Here is a 17,121-nt window from a genome sequence, read left to right as displayed (position 1 = left end):
AGTAGAGGAGGCCATGTATGGACATATCTGAATGGGAGTGGGAAGCAGAGTTGAAGTGGGTGGCTACTGGGAGATCCTGTCTGTTGTGGCGGACGAAGGGAGGTGCTTGACGAAGCGGTCCCCCAATCTGCGTCGGGTTTCACCGATGTAGAGGAGGCCGCACCGGGGGCACCGGATGCAATAGATGACCCCAACAGACTCACAAGTGAAGTGTTGCCTCACCTGGAAGGACTGTTTGGGGCCCTGAATGGTGGCAAGAGAGGAGGTGTAGGGACAGGTGTATCACTTACGCTTACAGGGATAAGTGCCGGGTGGGAGATCCGTGGGGAGGGTCGTGTGGATCAGGGAGTCACGGAGGGACCGATCCCTGTGGAAAGCAGAGAGGGGTGGAGAGGGAAAGATGTGCTTAGTGGTGGGGTCCTGTTGAAGGTGGCAGAAGTTGTGGAGGATAATGTGCTGGATCCGGAGGCTGGTGGGGTGGTAGGTGAGGACAAAGGGAACTCTGTCCCTGTTGTGGTGATGGGAGGATGGGGTGAGAGCTGAAGTGCGGGAAACGGAGGAGATGTGGGTGAGGGCATCATTGATGACAACAGAAGAGAAACCACGATCATTAAAGAAAGAGGACATATGAGATGTCCTGGAATGGAAAGCCTCATCCTGGGAGCAGATGCCGTGGAGACGGAGGAACTGGGAATAGGGATTAGTATTTTTGCATGTGGCAGGGTGGGAAGAGGTATAGTCGAGGTAGTTATGAGAGTCAGTGGGTTTATAGAAGACGTCAGTGGACAGTCTGTCTCCAGAGATGGAGACCGAGAGATCGAGAAAGGAGAGAGAAGTGTCCGAGATAGACCAAGTGAATTTGAGGGCTGAGTGGAAGTTTGAAGTAAAGTCGATGAAACTGACGAGCTCAGCATGGGTGCAGGAAGCAGCACCAATGTAGTCGTCAGTGTATCAAAGGAAAAGTTGGGGAGCAGTACCAGAATAGGTTTGGAGCATAGACTGTTCCACATAACCTACGAAGAGGCAGGCAAAGTATTACAACACATTACAGGATCTGGTAGCAGTTTAACAGGCACAATCTAGTGGCAAGCATCATTTACCAAAATCTTGCTTTGAAATAGAAGCTCATAAATGACACCTTACTATAAATGCAGCTTTAAAATTCAGAGTCCAACAAATTATATTTTGACTGATCCATTATTACAGATAGGACAATCCATAATAACAATCCTGATATAATATTGCAGGATAAACAAGCAGGAATATTTTACTTGACAGATATAGCCATTCAAAACACACATAGCATACAGAAATCAGTAATATGAGTGTATTTTGGATCATCTGACATGTTGTGGATGTGTGTGTGCCTTCATCTTGAAGTAGTGTGGGGTATGGTTGTGAAATGTCCGTATTTGTATTTGTGAATTGTTGTGTTGTAAATACATTAGCTGCCATGATACGGTCAGGGAGGGCGGGTGGGGGGAGGTTCGTTTGGGGGTAAGATATAAAAGCAAAATGGAGGAAAATGTAATCCATTATATATTCTGTATTGTGTCATTCCTTCAATAAAAAAATTAAAAAAAAGAAATCAGTAAGTGAAAACCAGCAGAGATATGCAGAATTAAAAGAGGAAATTGAAAGACTGTGGAACGTAAAGAAGCTATACATCGTCCTGATAGTAATATCTACAACTGGTGTCATCCCAAAGGTACTGCACAATAGCATTAACAATTAGCCCTACACAGGACATGCAGAACAGTTTTCCAATACCTCAAATCATGTGAACAACACCAAGCCAATTACCTAGCCTTGGGGCATCAGACATAACTGGAGAAGAGGCACCAATGTGCTGTTGAGGCCCATATCAGGTCAGTCAGTGAATGATAGCATAGACTCAAGGGGCCGAACAGCCACCTCCTGCTCCTACACTTCTGCAGTGTGAGAAGCACAGTGGTCCCTCCACACACAGGAAGATCCCATCCCACCCGAGCCAGTCATGAAACCAACACGTAAACTTTGACTGGGGAATGAACATTGAGAGAGGGGGCAAGCAACAACTTCAAATTCAAGCTTAATTGGCATTCAACCACACACATGAACACAGCCAAACAAAACAGTGCTACTCTGGAGTCAAGGCACAAAAGACAGTATCAACAGTCATACACAGCACAAAGCACATATAATACAAAAGCAAAGACACAGAGTCACAAAAGAAATATCGTCCCAAGTCACTGAATGTCTTCACCATGGTTCATGGGCTGTTGTACTGGAACCACGTTTCTGTAAGAACAAGCACACAGCGTGGATGAATGCAATCCAGCTAGCTGCTTCTCTCCTCTCAGGCCTCCAAAGACAGACAGCCATACTTCCCCACTGCTTCATAGTATCCATCTGGACTGTGAACCCCAGCCCTTAGTGTGGGATTTCAACTAGCCAGCCTCCAGATAGGGAGCTTGAACCCACCACACCCCACAGGCTCCAGCAGAACCCAGCAAGAGCCACAAATTATTTGGGAGAGGCAGAGAGGAATTGGGAGGAGGTTAAATGTTGAACCAAGGAATTGATTGTGGACTTCAAGGAAGGAGAAGTCGAGGGAACATACACCAGTCCTCAGGGATCAACAGTGGAAATGGTGAGCAGTTTCGAGTTCTTTGGTGTCAATATACTGATACAATTACAAAGAAGGCACCACAGTGGCTATATTTCATTAGGAGTTTAAGGAGCTTGGTGTGTCACTGAAGACACCCACAAATTTCTACAGATGTTCTGTGGAGAGCCTGCTAACTGGTCACATCACTGTTTGTTATGAGGGGGTGGGCAATGCACAGCATTGGAAAAAGCTCCATCATGGGCACTAGTCTCTGCAGCAGCAAGGACATCTTTAAAAGACAATGTCTCAAGAGGATGGCATATACCATTAACGGCCCCCTTTGCCCAGGACATGCCCTCTTCTCATTACCATCTCGGGGAGGAGCCTGAGGAGACACACTCAGTGATTCAGGAACAGCTCCTTCCCCTCCGCCGTCAGGTTTCTGAATGGACATTGAACCCAAGAGCACATCCTCAATATTCTGCTCTCTTTTTACTTCACTTACTTTCATATTTCTTATTGTACGTATAGTAATTATAATCTGTATTTCACTGTTCTGCTGCAGCAAAACAACACATTTCATGACATACAATAGATAGTCCGAGGCTTTTTCCCCAGGGCTGAAATAGCTAGTACGAGAGGGTACAGCTTTAAGGTGCTTGGAAGTAGGTACAGAGGGGATGTCAGGGGTAAGTTTTTTACGCAGAGAGTGGTGAGTGCGTGGAATGGGCTGCCAGTGACGGTGGTGGAGGCGGATACGATAGGGTCTTTTAAGAAACCTCTGGATAGGTACATGGAAGTCAGAAAAATAGAGGGCTATGGGTAACCCCAGGTAATTTCTAAAGTACATGTTCGGCACAGCATTGTGGGCCAAAGGTCCTGTATTGTGCTGTAGGTTTTCTATGTTTCTATACAGTGTGTCAGCGATAATAAACCTGATTCCAAAAATGATACTGAACAAATGCATTCCTTACCGAGTGAAGTAATGATAGGGACTCTGTAATGATATCTGTCAACTGAGGCACACGCATCCGTATTGGCCAAGAAGTTCACTACAACAACAGAGAACAGTAAATCAACAACAGTGTGACCTTGGTCAGGCCCACTGTCGGCCAGCGTTCCTGTACTCGGACACGTGCAGGGGTGATGAGCTGGCCGGGACAGTCACTGACCAGCTAGCCATTCCTCTAAGGAGTAGCAGTGTGATGTGTTACACCTGTCTGGATACACTCAGCTTTTAACACTCTTAGCAAACACCCTGTTACCATCCCTCAGTGTGACCCTCCCACAGTATCAACCCTCCCTCAGTACCACCCCTCCCACAGTGTGACCCTCCCTCAGTGTGACCCTCCCTCAGTACCGCCCCTCCCACAGTGTGACTCTCCCTTGGTACCACCCCTCCCTCAGTGTGACTCTCCCTCAGTACCGCCCCTCCCTCAGTGTGACTCTCCCTCAGCACCACCCCCCACAGTGTGACTCTCCCTCAGTACCACCCCTCCCACAGTGTGACCTTCCCTCAGTACCGCCCCTCCCACAGTGTGACTCTCCCTCGGTACCACCCCTCCCACAGTGTGACCCTCCCTCAGTACCACCCCTCCCACAGTGTGACTCTCCCTCAGTACCACCCCTCCCTCAGTGTGACCCTCCCTCAGTACCACCCCTCCCACAGTGTGACTCTCCCTCAGTACCACCCCTCCCTCAGTGTGACTCTCCCTCAGTACCACCCCTCCCACAGTGTGCCCCTCCCATTCTGTTCAAAGGGAACAATCCCAGCCCACTCAGCATCCCCTTGTAGGACCCCTCAGGCACTGCACAGGTGAATCCTTCCATGTTGGCCCCACTGGGATCCGATCTCTGCTGTAGTTTGGTACCAGTTCTGTTTCGATGGTGTGACTGCTCTGCGTACAGATATACAGTAACCTGTCTGCCATAAGGTGAATACCAGAAGTACTGGAACCACAACAGGCCAGGCAGCATCCGTGGAGGGTGGGCCAGCTGAAGTTTAAGACTTTGTTTCATTTATTTAGAGATACAGCACAGTAGCAGGTCTCTCCGGCCCAAGTTACTGCTGCCCAGTTACACCAAAGTAACCAATTAACCTTTTAACCCCCGCGACTTTGGAATGTGGAAGCCGGCAGAGGTTTCCGAGAAATCCCACATGTTCACGGGGAGAATGTACAAGCTTGTTCCAGTCAGAGGCGGGAATTAAATCTGTGTCTCTGGCACTGTAATAGAGTTACGCTAACCACTACATTACTGTGCTGAGGGCTAGTCCCCAGTTTCACGTATCCACTTGTTCCTGATGCCAAGAGTTAAATAGCCTTCTGTGTATTTGAATCTAGTGCCATATAATTGGCGTGTGCATTTAATTCAATGTTAGCATTCATTTCGAGAGGACTAAAGAATGTGATGCAGAGGCTTTATAAGGCATTGGTCAGAGCCAGAGCCCACCTGGAGTATTGCGCAGGGAGAACACACAAACTCGTTACAGACGGTAGCAGGCAATGAACCCCAACAACCCAATCACTACAGCTCAGCAACACCATGACCACTTTGACCACTTCGCACTAAAATAAACTTTTCTTTTGATCTAGTTGTGTTTTCTTGTAAAGGTGTGTATAATTCTTCGCTGCGAATGTCACTTACCTGCCGCTCTGCGCCTGTGATATTGCTGTAAGTGTTTCACTGTAGCTGTACACACATAGACTTGTGTAGATGACAATAAACTTGATAGCACTGTACTGCTGCCTCAAAACAACACATTTCACAACATACACTTAGTGGTCACTTTACCGGACACCCCTTTACCTAATAAAATGGCCCCTGAGTGTATGCTTGTGGTTTTCTGCTGCTGATGCCCATCCCCTTCAAGGTTTGACGTGCTGTTCATTCAGAGATGCTCTCTATACTTCACTGTTGTTATGTGTTGTTATCTGAGTTACTGTCGCCTTCCTGTCAGCTTGAACCAGTCTGACCAGTTTCCTCTGACCTCTCTCATCAACAAGGTGTTTTTACCCATGAACCAGATGTTTTGTGTTTTTCACACCATTCTCTGTAAACTCTAGAGACTGTTGTGTGAAAATCCCAGGAGATCAGCAGTTTCTGAGATATTCAAACCACCCTGTCTGGCACCAACAATCATTCCACAGCCAAAGTCACTTAGATCACATTTCTTCCCCTTTCTGATGTTTGGTCCGAACAACAACTGAACATTTTGAGCCTGGGGCACCACGGCAACATAGCATGACACTGTTACAGCTTGGGGTGTCAGAGTTCAGAGTTCAATGCTGCCGTCATCTGTGAGGAATCTATATGTCCTCCCCGTGGGTTTCCTCCGGGTGCTCCAGTTTCCTCTCACAGTCCAAAGGTGTACCAGGTGGGTTAATTGGTCATTGCAAATTGTCACATGGGTTAAATGGGAGTTGTCGGGGGTCTTGGGGTGGTAAGGCTCAAGGGGCCGGGACAGCCTACTCTGCACTGTATGTCTAAGATAAAAATATCAACACGCATTGAGTTGCTGCCATATGATTGGCTGATAAAGTGTGCGTTTGTGAGCGATTCCGATTTCTCCATTTCCCCTCTGCCAGCACCCTCCGCTCTGTTGACCTGAGCCGCTCAGAAAGGCAGCCCTACCCTGGGGCCCGCATAGCTTCAGGGCAGAGGAGAGGAGACAGCAGAAAGTGAACCAGCCCACTCCCACGTCCGTTATTCGAACAGCCCGTGCAGATGGGGAACTGCTGAGATAAGTACCTTCAGACTTTGTCATTGGGCCATCGGAGTACTTGATCTTCTCAAAGAGCATGGACGTCAGGTTCAGGGTGGCCAGGATACACTCTTTGTCCTCCAGGCTCTTCTCCTCGAAGTGGGTCCGATTGGAGGAGATGACCACAGTCATGTCACAGGTAGCGATGTTGGCCGCCTTTAGGTCAGCTCGGCAGAGTGGAGATCCCTGTACCGATCAGTGAGAGGTTACCGCCTGGGACCCTGCCAACACCCGGCCATGGGGGGGGGGGGGAAGCAAGGGGGCTTAAAGGAGAGGGGACCATCTCAAATTCAGCCTGCTTCACCACACGCCAAGCCTTTGCAGGATAGGAGGGCCATTCGGCCCATTGGGTCTGGAGAAGCTCAACTGCCCGCCCTACTCCGCCACTGCAGCTGACATGAGAGTAAAATCCCACTGACAAATTGTGGACAGGCTGCTGGGCATGGACTCACGGCTAATGAGCATTACTGTCTGGGCACCCAAGGGTATCTGACTTCAATGCCCCCGTCCACGAGGCAGCAACAACACTACAGCACTGCCTCAGTCTTGCACCCGCAATTGGGCCTCGTTCACAGGATCAGGACCCTTGGGTGGAGTCTAATGTTACCACAGCCCGTTATGGGGGGGGGGGGTTCATCATGGGCCTGGTGAGGGATACAGCCCCCTCCCAGAATTGAAATTTTATTAATCTCAGAATTGAATATTATTGTAAGTGAAGTGCAAATTTGTATCTTCTGCCCAATGGGAGAGAGAGAAGAGAGAATTTGTAACTTCTGTCCAACGGGAGAGGGGAGAAGAGAAAATTTCTATATTCTGTCCAGTGCAAGGGGGAGAGAGAAAATTTGTATCTTCTATCCAATGGGAGAGAGAGAGGAGGGAATTTGTATCTTCTGTTTAATGGGAGAGAGAGAAGAGAGAATTTGTAATCTGTCCAATGGACGGGGAAGAAGAGAGAATTTGTATCCTCTGTCCAATGGGAGGGGGAGAGGAGAGAATTTGTATCTTCTGTCCAATGGGAGGGGGAGAGGAGAGAATTTGTATCTTCAGTCCAATGGGAGGGGGAGAGGAGAGAATTTGTATCTTCTGTCCAGTGGGAGGGGGAGAGGAGAGAATGCCAAGGGTGGGTGAGGTCTTTGATTATGCTGGCTGGTTTACCAAGGTAGATTTTAGGGTGCAAGTTTATAATGAGCTATACAGACACCCAACCCCCCCTCAGAACTGGAATTCAGTGAAGATCTTGCCTTGCACAGTATCCGTACAGATCAGATTGTTACACAGTGCATTGAGGTGGAACAAGGTGAAAGTACCCACCGGCAGGATGAAGACCTTGGGAAAGTTACTGATGGTTTCCCATTCCTTGCTGATATACTCCAGGGACACCACGAACACAATGGCCTTGAGCTCCTTGTAGGTGAAGCTGCTGGCACGCAGAGGCATCACGAAGTTGCGCAGGCCGATCAGAGGGAACTTGGGCTCGCTAAAGATGCAGACGATGACATGGTTCGACAGCTGCAGGCGCGATACTGTGGCACGGCTCTGCGGAGGGAAGCAGACACTATCTGTACCCGACACTGCAGGGTCAGGGCCCTCAGCAGAGTGCTGGAATGCCCAAGGCCACTCCGTCTCTTTGGGATGGCAGCACATCGCTCTGCCTTCAGGGTACCAACCACAAGGACAGGAGGAGGCTGAGGGGTGACCTCACTGAGGTTTATAAAATCACAAGGGGTGTAGTTTTAAACGTGCCTTCAAGTATTAGACTCCCCTACCCTGGGGTAAAGACTGTGACCATCCACATCTCCACAGTCTTTATGCCAGGGTAGAGGATTCCAAAACTAAAGGGCACAGGTTTTGAGTTGGAAGGGGGGCAGATTTAGACCATAAACCATAAGAGATGGGAGCAGAATTAGGTCATTCAGTCCATCGAGTCTGTTCTTCCATTCCATCAAGGCCGATTTATTTTTCTTCTCAATCCCATTCTCCTGCCTTTTCTCTATAAACTTTGATGTCCTTTCGAGACAACCTCAGCCTTAAGTATAGCCAATGGCCTGGCTGCCCGGCTTCCCATGCAGAACCCAAGAGGTAAGTGAATTTAGAGAGAAGCCAAGGAGCAGTGTATTTACCCAGAGGGGAGTGGGCATCCAGAACGTGCGGTCAAAAGGAGATGGTTGAGGCAGGTTCATTGAGGACATGATTGGAAAGGTTTGGTCCAAATGTTGGCGAATGGGAAAGCTGAATGGGTCAGTTTGGATTAGTTAGACTGAATGGCCTGTTTTCAGGCTGTGCCTACATCTCCATTAAATGGTCATAGAGTCTGGAACACTACAGCAAAGAAACAGGCCCTTTGCTCCACCTAGTCCCAGCTGATTTATTATTCTCCTAGCCCCAGGTGGATCAGAGCCCTCCATACCCTTCCCATCCATGTACCTACCCAAATTTCTCATAAATGATGAAATCTAACCCTCATCCTCCATTCCACACTCTCACCACCCTGAGTGAGGAGATTTCCCCTTATGCTCCATATATAACCATATAACAATTACAGCACAGAAACAGGCCATCTCGGCCCTTCTAGTCCGTGCCGAACTCTTACCCTATCCTAGTCCCACCGAACTGCACTCAGCCCATAACCCTCCATTCCTTTCCTGTCCATATATCTATCCAATTTAACTTTAAACGACAACATAGAACCTGCCTCAACGACTTCTGCTGGAAGCTCGTTCCACACAGCTACCACTCTCTGAGTAAGGAAGTTCCCCCTCATGTTACCCTTAAACTTTTTTCCTCTAACACTCAATCCATGTCCTCTTGTTTGAATCTCCCCCACTTTCAATGGAAAAAGCCTATCCACGTCAACTCTATCTCTCCCCCTCATAATTTTAAACACCTCTATCAAGCCCCCCTCAACCTTCTACGCTCCAAAGAATAAAGACCCAACTTGTTCAACCTTTCTCTGTAACTTAGGTGATGAAACCCAGGCAACATTTTAGTAAACCTAAATTTAAAGTTCCCTTTAAACATTTCACCTTTCACCCTTAACCCATGACCTCTGGTTGAGGTCCCACCCAGCCTCAGTGGAAAAAGCCTGTTTCCGTTTACCCTATCCATACCCTCAACATTTTGTACGCAAACAGTTTGTATAACAGGCTGTTCTGTCCCACAAGGCCTTTAATCTCAATATTCAAAACTCTGAAAGGCACGCCGCCTCAACAACAATCTGAAGTGAGATAGTGCAAGTTTTATCCACTCTCCGAGGTGTTTGGAGAACCTCCCTCTCCAGCATCCCAGCAAGGGCTCAGGGTAGGAGTAGCACACAGCAAAACCACTCTCTGATGCCCCAGTAATAAAGTCCAACCCCAACCTTAGATCCTGCACCAATCTTTCCCTCAGATTGTACGTTCTCCCCGTGACCACGTGAGTTCTTTCAGGTGCTCTGGTTTCCTCCCACAGTCCAACGAGGTACCAATTAGGGCTATAAGTTGTGGGCATACTATGTTGGCGTCAGAAGCGTGGCAACACCAGCCATTCCTCAGGCACGTGGCTGTAACATCGGGTTCAATTTCACGCCACTATCTGTAGGGAGTTTGCACGTTCTCCCCGTGGCCACGTGAGGTTCCTCCAGGTGCTCCGGTTTCCTCCCACAATCCAAAGACGTACCGGTTAGTAGGTTAACTGGTCACATGGGTGTAACTAGGCAACCAGGCCTCACTGGGCTGGAAGGGCCTTTTGTCAAGCTGTATCTCTGAATACAACTAGCCAAGGCTTGAACTACTCAGGACTGTCCAGACAGAATCCACTCCCGAAGATCCAGAGATCAGTCAGAATCCATCCCCCACTCTCCACCGGTAAACAGTCGGCATCTCCGGCCAAGGTACTCACCAGGGTCACTTCCGTGATAGCCTTGGGTGGACACCAGTGGAACATTCCGGTGGAATCCAGGCTCACCTTCTCCCTGGCCAACGCAGAATCTATCCTGTGGAGACAGAAACTCCGGGGGAAACTGACCGGGGCGTGGCAATGGTGTGGGGACGGTCGGGAGAGGTAAGCATGCTGTGTTTCTGAAGTACTGTGAGGCAGCAACATCTTACAGAGAAGAGGGAGATGGGGAGAGGTTCGGGGAGGAGGACCCGGAACTGGGCAGCTGAGGCACACCAGCTGCCATTGACCGGGGTAGGGGAGGGAGGGGTGTGAGATGTGTCTGCCATTGACGGGGATAGGGGAGGGAGGGGTAGTGAGATGTGTCTGCTATTGACGGGGGTAGTGGGGGGAGGGAGAGTAAGATGTGTCTGCCATTGACGGGGGTAGGGGAGGGAGGGGTGTGAGATGCGGCCAATTGAAAGGAAGGCCGGAACAGTGAACTGCAGAGATTTTAGAAGGATGCAAGAAGTTATGGAATGTGGGAGAGATGGCAGTAAAACGGGGGAATAAACAGGAGAATGAAGGGAGGGGAAGTTCTCAGATTCTTAAATTAATCCCAGGCATCTCATTCCAAACCACTGGGGCACACACCTAGCTCGAGGGCAAGGCTCAGGGAACACAGCCAGACCAGCAATACTTTCTTCACAGAGACCATCACCCTGGGGATATCCTCTTATCCCAGAGACACTTCGAACACCAGAGACACCCCAACACCAGAGCACCCCAAACCCAGAGACACCCCAACACTAGAGACACGAAAACACCAGAGACGTCCCAACCCGAGACACCCCAAACCCAGAGACACCCCAACACCAGAGACACCTCAACACCAGAGACACTTCCAACACCAGAGACACCCCAACACCAGAGACACTTCCAACACCAGAGACAACTCAACACCAGAGACACTCCAACCCAGTCACGATTGAATGATCCACACTTCCAGTCTCAACAAAGTGAACTTTCACTTTCTGTTCCTACGTAACATGGTGAGGATTACTCCTGAGGGAGCACAACACTGTGGGAGGGGATGTACTGAGGGAGGGTCACACTGTGGGAGGGGCGGTACTGAGGGAGAGTCACACTGTGGGAGGGGTGGTACTGAGGGAGGGTCACACTGTGGGAGGGGTTGTATGGAGGGAGGGTCACACTGTGGGAGGGGTGGTACTGAGGGAGCACAACACTGTGGGAGGGTTGTACTGAGGAAGGGTCACACTGTGGGAAGGGCGGTACTGAGGGAGAGTCACACTGTGGGAGGGGTGGTACTGCGGGAGGGTCACACTGTGGGAGGGTTGGTATTGAGGGAGAGTCACACTGTGGGAGGGGTGGTACTGAGGGAGGGTCACACGGTGGGAGGGATGGTACTGAGGGAGAGTCACACCGAGGGAGGGGTGGTACTGAGGGAGGGTCACACTGTGGGATGTGTACTGAGGGAGGGTCAAACTGTGGGAGGGGTGGTACTGACAGAGTCACATTGTGGGAGGGGTGGTAATGAGGGAGAGTCACATTGTGGGAGGGGTTGTTATTGAGGGAGAGTCACACTGTGGGAGGGGTGGTACTGAGGGAGGGTCACGCTGTGGGAGGGGTGGTACCTGAGGGAGAGTCACACTACGGGAGGGTTGGTACTGAGGGAGGGTCACACTGTGGGAGGGATGGTACTGAGGGAGAGTCACACTGTGGGAGGGGTGGTACTGAGGGAGAGTCACACTGTGGGAGGGATGGTACTGAGGGAGAGCCACACTGTGGGAGGGGCGGTACTGAGGGAGAGTCACACTGTGGGAGGGTCACACTGTGGGAAGGGTTGTTATTGAGGGAGAGTCACACTGTGGGGGGGTGGTACTGAGGGAGGGTCACACTGTGGGAGGGGTTGTTATTGAGGGAGAGTCACACTGTGGGGGGTGGTACTGAGGGAGGGTCATACTGTGTTTTCTTAGGGGGTGATGTGAATCTTTGTGAAGATCAGAGAACTCCCTGATGCCCAGGGAAGGTCCCTCTGCCAGTGTCAGTGTGGGATCGGCACCCTGTACCCCTGCACCATGACGGGCAACTCTCCCTGGCTGTGGAGCTGGGCGGCTCACTGTCCAACAGCGGGAAGAGTGAACCTGCCCTGAGCACTCATGTCGGGGAGTGAAATATAACGGGGGTCGAAAGAAGCCCATCAGGGATCTCGGAGATGCTTTAAACACGGAGCGTTGCTGTGTCTGTAGTTTCATTTACTGAGATTGACACTTTGATAAATATCTCCATCGCTGATACTATAACTTGCTGGAGGGGTCACTGTTATTAAGATCTGTCACCAGGAAGACTGTGAGCGATGGTTCAGTAAACAGATTAGGAGCACGATATAAATCATCCCCTCCCATTCACTCCCGGATTCTGTGCACAGCCCAGAACACTCACAGTGTTCTCAGGAACTTTGATAGGGCCGCACGTCACACAGCGAGCAGTCTATGATCTCCAGACTATAGAGTCATACAGCACAGAAGCAGGCCCCTAGGTCCATCTCGTCCATGCAAGAAATTACTGGGCACGCGTTGGGATAGTCTGGGCTGGGTCTGGGAGGGTGGGGTGCAGGGGGGAGAGGTCTGAAGCTTCCCAGAGGTGTCTGCAGTGGATGGGAGTCGTCAGGCCTCAGATACTGTGCGTGCTTGGTGATGGAACGTTTGAACTTAGAACAGTACAGGCCCTTCGGCCCGCAATGTTGTGCTGACCCTTTAACCTACTCTAAGAACTATCTAGAAGACAAGATATTCTGCAGATGCTGGAAATCCAGAGTAGCACACACAAAATGCTGGAGGAACTCAGCAGGTCAGGCAGTGCCTTGGACTGGGTTCTCAAGTTGTGGTCCATGGACCCCTTGATTACTGGTATTGGCCCATGGTATAAAAAAGATTGGGAATCCCTGGCCTAGGGAAATGAATAACCAGTCACCGTTTCAGGCCAAGACACCCTCATCAGGCCTGGCGATGGTTCAGGCTGAGACTCTGAAGAGGGTCTTGGCCCAAAATGTTGACTGGTTATTCACTTCCATAGATTCTGCCCGACCTGCTGAGTTCCCCCAGCATTTTGTGTGTGTAAGTCTAAGACAGGGGTTCCCAATCATTTTTATGCCATGGACCGATACTATTAAAGAAGGGGTGCGTGGACCCAGGCTGGGAAACTCTACTCTAAGATCAACCTAACCCTTCCCTCCCACATAAACTTTCCAAGCCAAGAGCGGTAGTCGAGGCAGATACATTAAGGATATTTCAGAGACCCTGAGATAGGCACATGGAGGGCTACGTAGGAGGGAAGGGTTAGATTGATCCTAGAGCCTGTCCTGTATGTGCTACGTTTGATGTACATGGGGGTAGGTGAGTACCTCCTCACCATGGAGGGGTGAGGTTTGGCAGAGACGAGTGCCACAGTGCTGGGCACACAGAGGGGCTGGTTCTGGCCCCAGTTTTGAAAGAGGAGAGACTGATATGAGCAATCAAGGAATGAAGGGAACGACTGGCCATGGAGGGACAAAGGGGTACGGTCCAGAACAAGGGGCCAGGGATGAACTGGTAATAGCCAGGGGGTGGTCAAGTGACAATTGAGGTGGAGACAGGTGGGATTAAGGATGGCACAGTTAGGATGCAGGACTGAGCAACAGGTCAGGTTCAAGGGGCCGAACGGTCAGCCGAGCGGAGCGTAAGGATTTTCGCTGTGGGGCTGCAGTCAGGCAGAGCTCTACTGTGAAGGGAGGAAGGCAGTGGGGAGGGGAGGGGAGGGGGGATATCATTCACCCATCCCCTCAGGTGTCGAGGGGGTTGGGTTCTGATGTGCAACAAACAGGGGGAGTGGACGGGAGGAGACGAGAACACCACAGCAGGTAGTGCTGCTTCCTCACAGCCTCAGGCACCTTGGTTTGATCAGGGTCAGGTACTGAGGGAGCATCCTGCTATAGGAGGGGTAGTACTGAGGGAGCATCCTGCCATGGTAGGAGGGCACGTCCCACCAGGGAAGGGGCCTTCAGGAGGGTACACAGCTCTCAGAGGTGACCATCAGCATCAGGAGCTGCCAGGCTTTTACCGAGAGCGAGTGCAGGTCAGGAGTAGGGTCTCCTCTGGTCAGAGTGCTCTTTCACTCTCCCAGCGCCCCGGCCACGAGAGAGGCCATTTCCCATCCCATCACGGCTCCAGCCACGCCAAGCCCTGCCCCGCCAGAGTTGTTCATGGAATCCAGACCCCTGAGATCTCCTTCAGGAGCCGGTCCCACACAGCGTGAGCTGCATCACGGAGACCCGCCGTATCGTACCATCCCGCAAAGTTCCTGCAGGGGCTGCTCTTGCATACTTTTCACTACGATGCCCTCGACTGCCGTCCGGACATGCCGTAGCAGTTTACCTTACCGTCAGGTGGAGGAAGTCTCCCTGTGCAGGGCTCATTCCTCGATACATTGGGGACCGGGGTCGCAGCACCGTTTAATAGGTTCCTGAGCAGGTTCACTGACACCCCGTCCACCTGTCCTTTTCTGGGGCCGGGAGGAGTCAGGGTACCATGTCTACGTGGAGTGTGAGAGGGTGCAGCCCCTGATTGAATATCTGAGGGGGCTGCACCTCAAGTTCTGGCTGTTCTCCAACCATTGTCACACTCACATCTATGGTGATGAAGTCCTTTGAGAGGTGGGTCATGGCTAGAATCAACTCCTACCTAAGCAAGAACCTAGACATGTCACCACAGTAGTTGTACGGTGGATACAATCTCACTGACTCTCCACTCGGCCCTGGATCACCTGGACAATAGTAATACTTACATCAGGCTGTTGTTTATTGACTACAACTCAGTGTTTAACACAGGTTTGATCAAAAAGCTCCAAAACCTGGGTCTTTGTACCTCCCGCTGCAACTGGACACTCAGCTTCCTTGCCTGAAGAGCACAGTCTGCGCAGATTGGAAATAGCATCCCCACCCTGCTGACAGCCAACACTGGTGCACCTCAAAGATGTGTGCTTAACCCACTGCTCCACTCCTCTACACTCTGACTGTGTGACCAGGTGCAGCTCAAACACCATCTATAAATTTGCCAGTGACACGACTATTGTTGGCAGAATTTCAGATGGAGACGAGAGAGCGTACAGGAGTGAGATATTTCAGATGGAGACGAGAGGGAGTACAGGAGTGAGATATATTTCAGATGGAGACGAGAGAGCATACAGGAGTGAGATATATTTCAGATGGAGACGAGAGGGCGTACAGGAGTGATATATTTCAGATGGAGACGAGAGGGCGTGCAGGAGTGAGATATATTTCAGATGGAGGCGAGAGGGCGTACAGGAGTGAGATATATTTCAGATGGAGACGAGAGGGCGTACAGGAGTGAGATATTTCAGATGGAGGCGAGAGGGTGTACAGGAGTGAGATATTTCAGATGGAGACAAGAGGGTGTACAGGAGTGAGATATTTCAGATGGAGATGAGAGGGAGTACAGGAGTGAGATATATTTCAGATGGAAACGAGAGGGCGTACAGGAGTGAGATATTTCAGATGGAGGCAAGAGGGCGTACAGGAGTGAGATATATTTCAGATGGAGGTGAGAGGGCGTACAGGAGTGAGATATTTCAGATGGAGGCAAGAGGGCGTACAGGAGTGAGATATATTTCAGACGGAGATGAGAGGGAGTACAGAAGTGAGATATACTTCAGATGGAGACGAGAGGGTGTACAGGAGTGAGATATATTTCAGACGGAGATGAGAGGGAGTACAGAAGTGAGATATACTTCAGATGGAGACGAGAGGGCGTACAGGAGTGAGATATATTTCAGACGGAGATGAGAGGGAGTACAGGAGTGAGATATACTTCAGATGGAGACGAGAGGGCGTACAGGAGTGAGATATATTTCAGACGGAGATGAGAGGGAGTACAGGAGTGAGATATACTTCAGATGGAGACGAGAGGGCGTACAGGAGTGAGATATATTTCAGACGGAGATGAGAGGGAGTACAGGAGTGAGATATACTTCAGATGGAGACGAGAGGGCGTACAGGAGTGAGATATATTTCAGACGGAGATGAGAGGGAGTACAGGAGTGAGATATACTTCAGATGGAGACGAGAGGGCGTACAGGAGTGAGATATATTTCAGATGGAGACGAGAGGGCGTACAGGAGTGAGATATATTTCAGATGGAGACGAGAGGGAGTACAGGAGTGAGATATATTTCAGATGGAGACGAGAGGGAGTACAGGAGTGAGATATATTTCAGATGGAGACGAGAGGGAGTACAGGAGTGAGATATATTTCAGATGGAGATGAGAGGGCGTACAGGAGTGAGATATATTTCAGATGGTGACGAGAGGGCGTACAGAAGTGAGATATATTTCAGATGGAGACGAGAGGGAGTACAGGAGTGAGATATATTTCAGATGGAAACGAGAGGGAGTACAGGAGTGAGATATATTTCAGATGGTGACGAGAGGGCGTACAGGAGTGAGATAGATCAGCTAGTTAAGTGGTGTCACAGCAACAACCTGGCACTCAACAGCAGTAAGACGAAACAGCTGATTGAGGACTTCAGAAAGGGTGAGATGAGGGAACACAAACCAGTCCTCATAGAGAGATCAGAAGTGGAAGAGCAGTTTCGAGTTCATGGGTGTCAGCATCTCTGAGGATCTAACCTGGACCCAACATATTGCTGCAATTACAAAGAAGGCAACACATTAGGAGTTTGAGGAGATTTGGTATGTCACCACAGACACTCGCAGATTTCTACAGTGGAGAGCATTCTAACTGTCTGTATCACCGTCTGCTATGGTGGAGGTGGAGGGCACTGCTCAGGATTGTGAAAAGCTGCTGAGAGTTGTAAACTCAGTCAGCTCCATCATGGACAAC

The 17,121-nt window shown here is 50.2% G+C and overlaps 1 protein-coding gene across 1 annotated transcript in view; it reads right to left on the bottom strand.

The window, feature by feature from the left end:
* LOC140202104 (calcium-activated potassium channel subunit alpha-1-like) overlaps positions 1 to 17,121 on the bottom strand; it is an 87,300-nt gene that overhangs the window by 12,654 nt on the left and 57,525 nt on the right. Inside the window, exons 19-22 of the mRNA XM_072266962.1 lie at positions 10,230 to 10,323; positions 7,665 to 7,889; positions 6,341 to 6,539; positions 3,565 to 3,642 (exon numbers count right to left, since the gene is read on the bottom strand). Coding sequence (XP_072123063.1) covers positions 3,565 to 3,642; positions 6,341 to 6,539; positions 7,665 to 7,889; positions 10,230 to 10,323 — 596 coding nt within the window. The remainder of the gene's footprint in view (positions 1 to 3,564; positions 3,643 to 6,340; positions 6,540 to 7,664; positions 7,890 to 10,229; positions 10,324 to 17,121) is intronic.

This window comes from Mobula birostris, chromosome 8 (genome assembly GCF_030028105.1).
Source record: "Mobula birostris isolate sMobBir1 chromosome 8, sMobBir1.hap1, whole genome shotgun sequence".
In the NCBI taxonomy this organism is placed as follows: domain Eukaryota; kingdom Metazoa; phylum Chordata; class Chondrichthyes; order Myliobatiformes; family Myliobatidae; genus Mobula; species Mobula birostris.
This window is presented reverse-complemented; position numbering and strand designations above follow the sequence as displayed.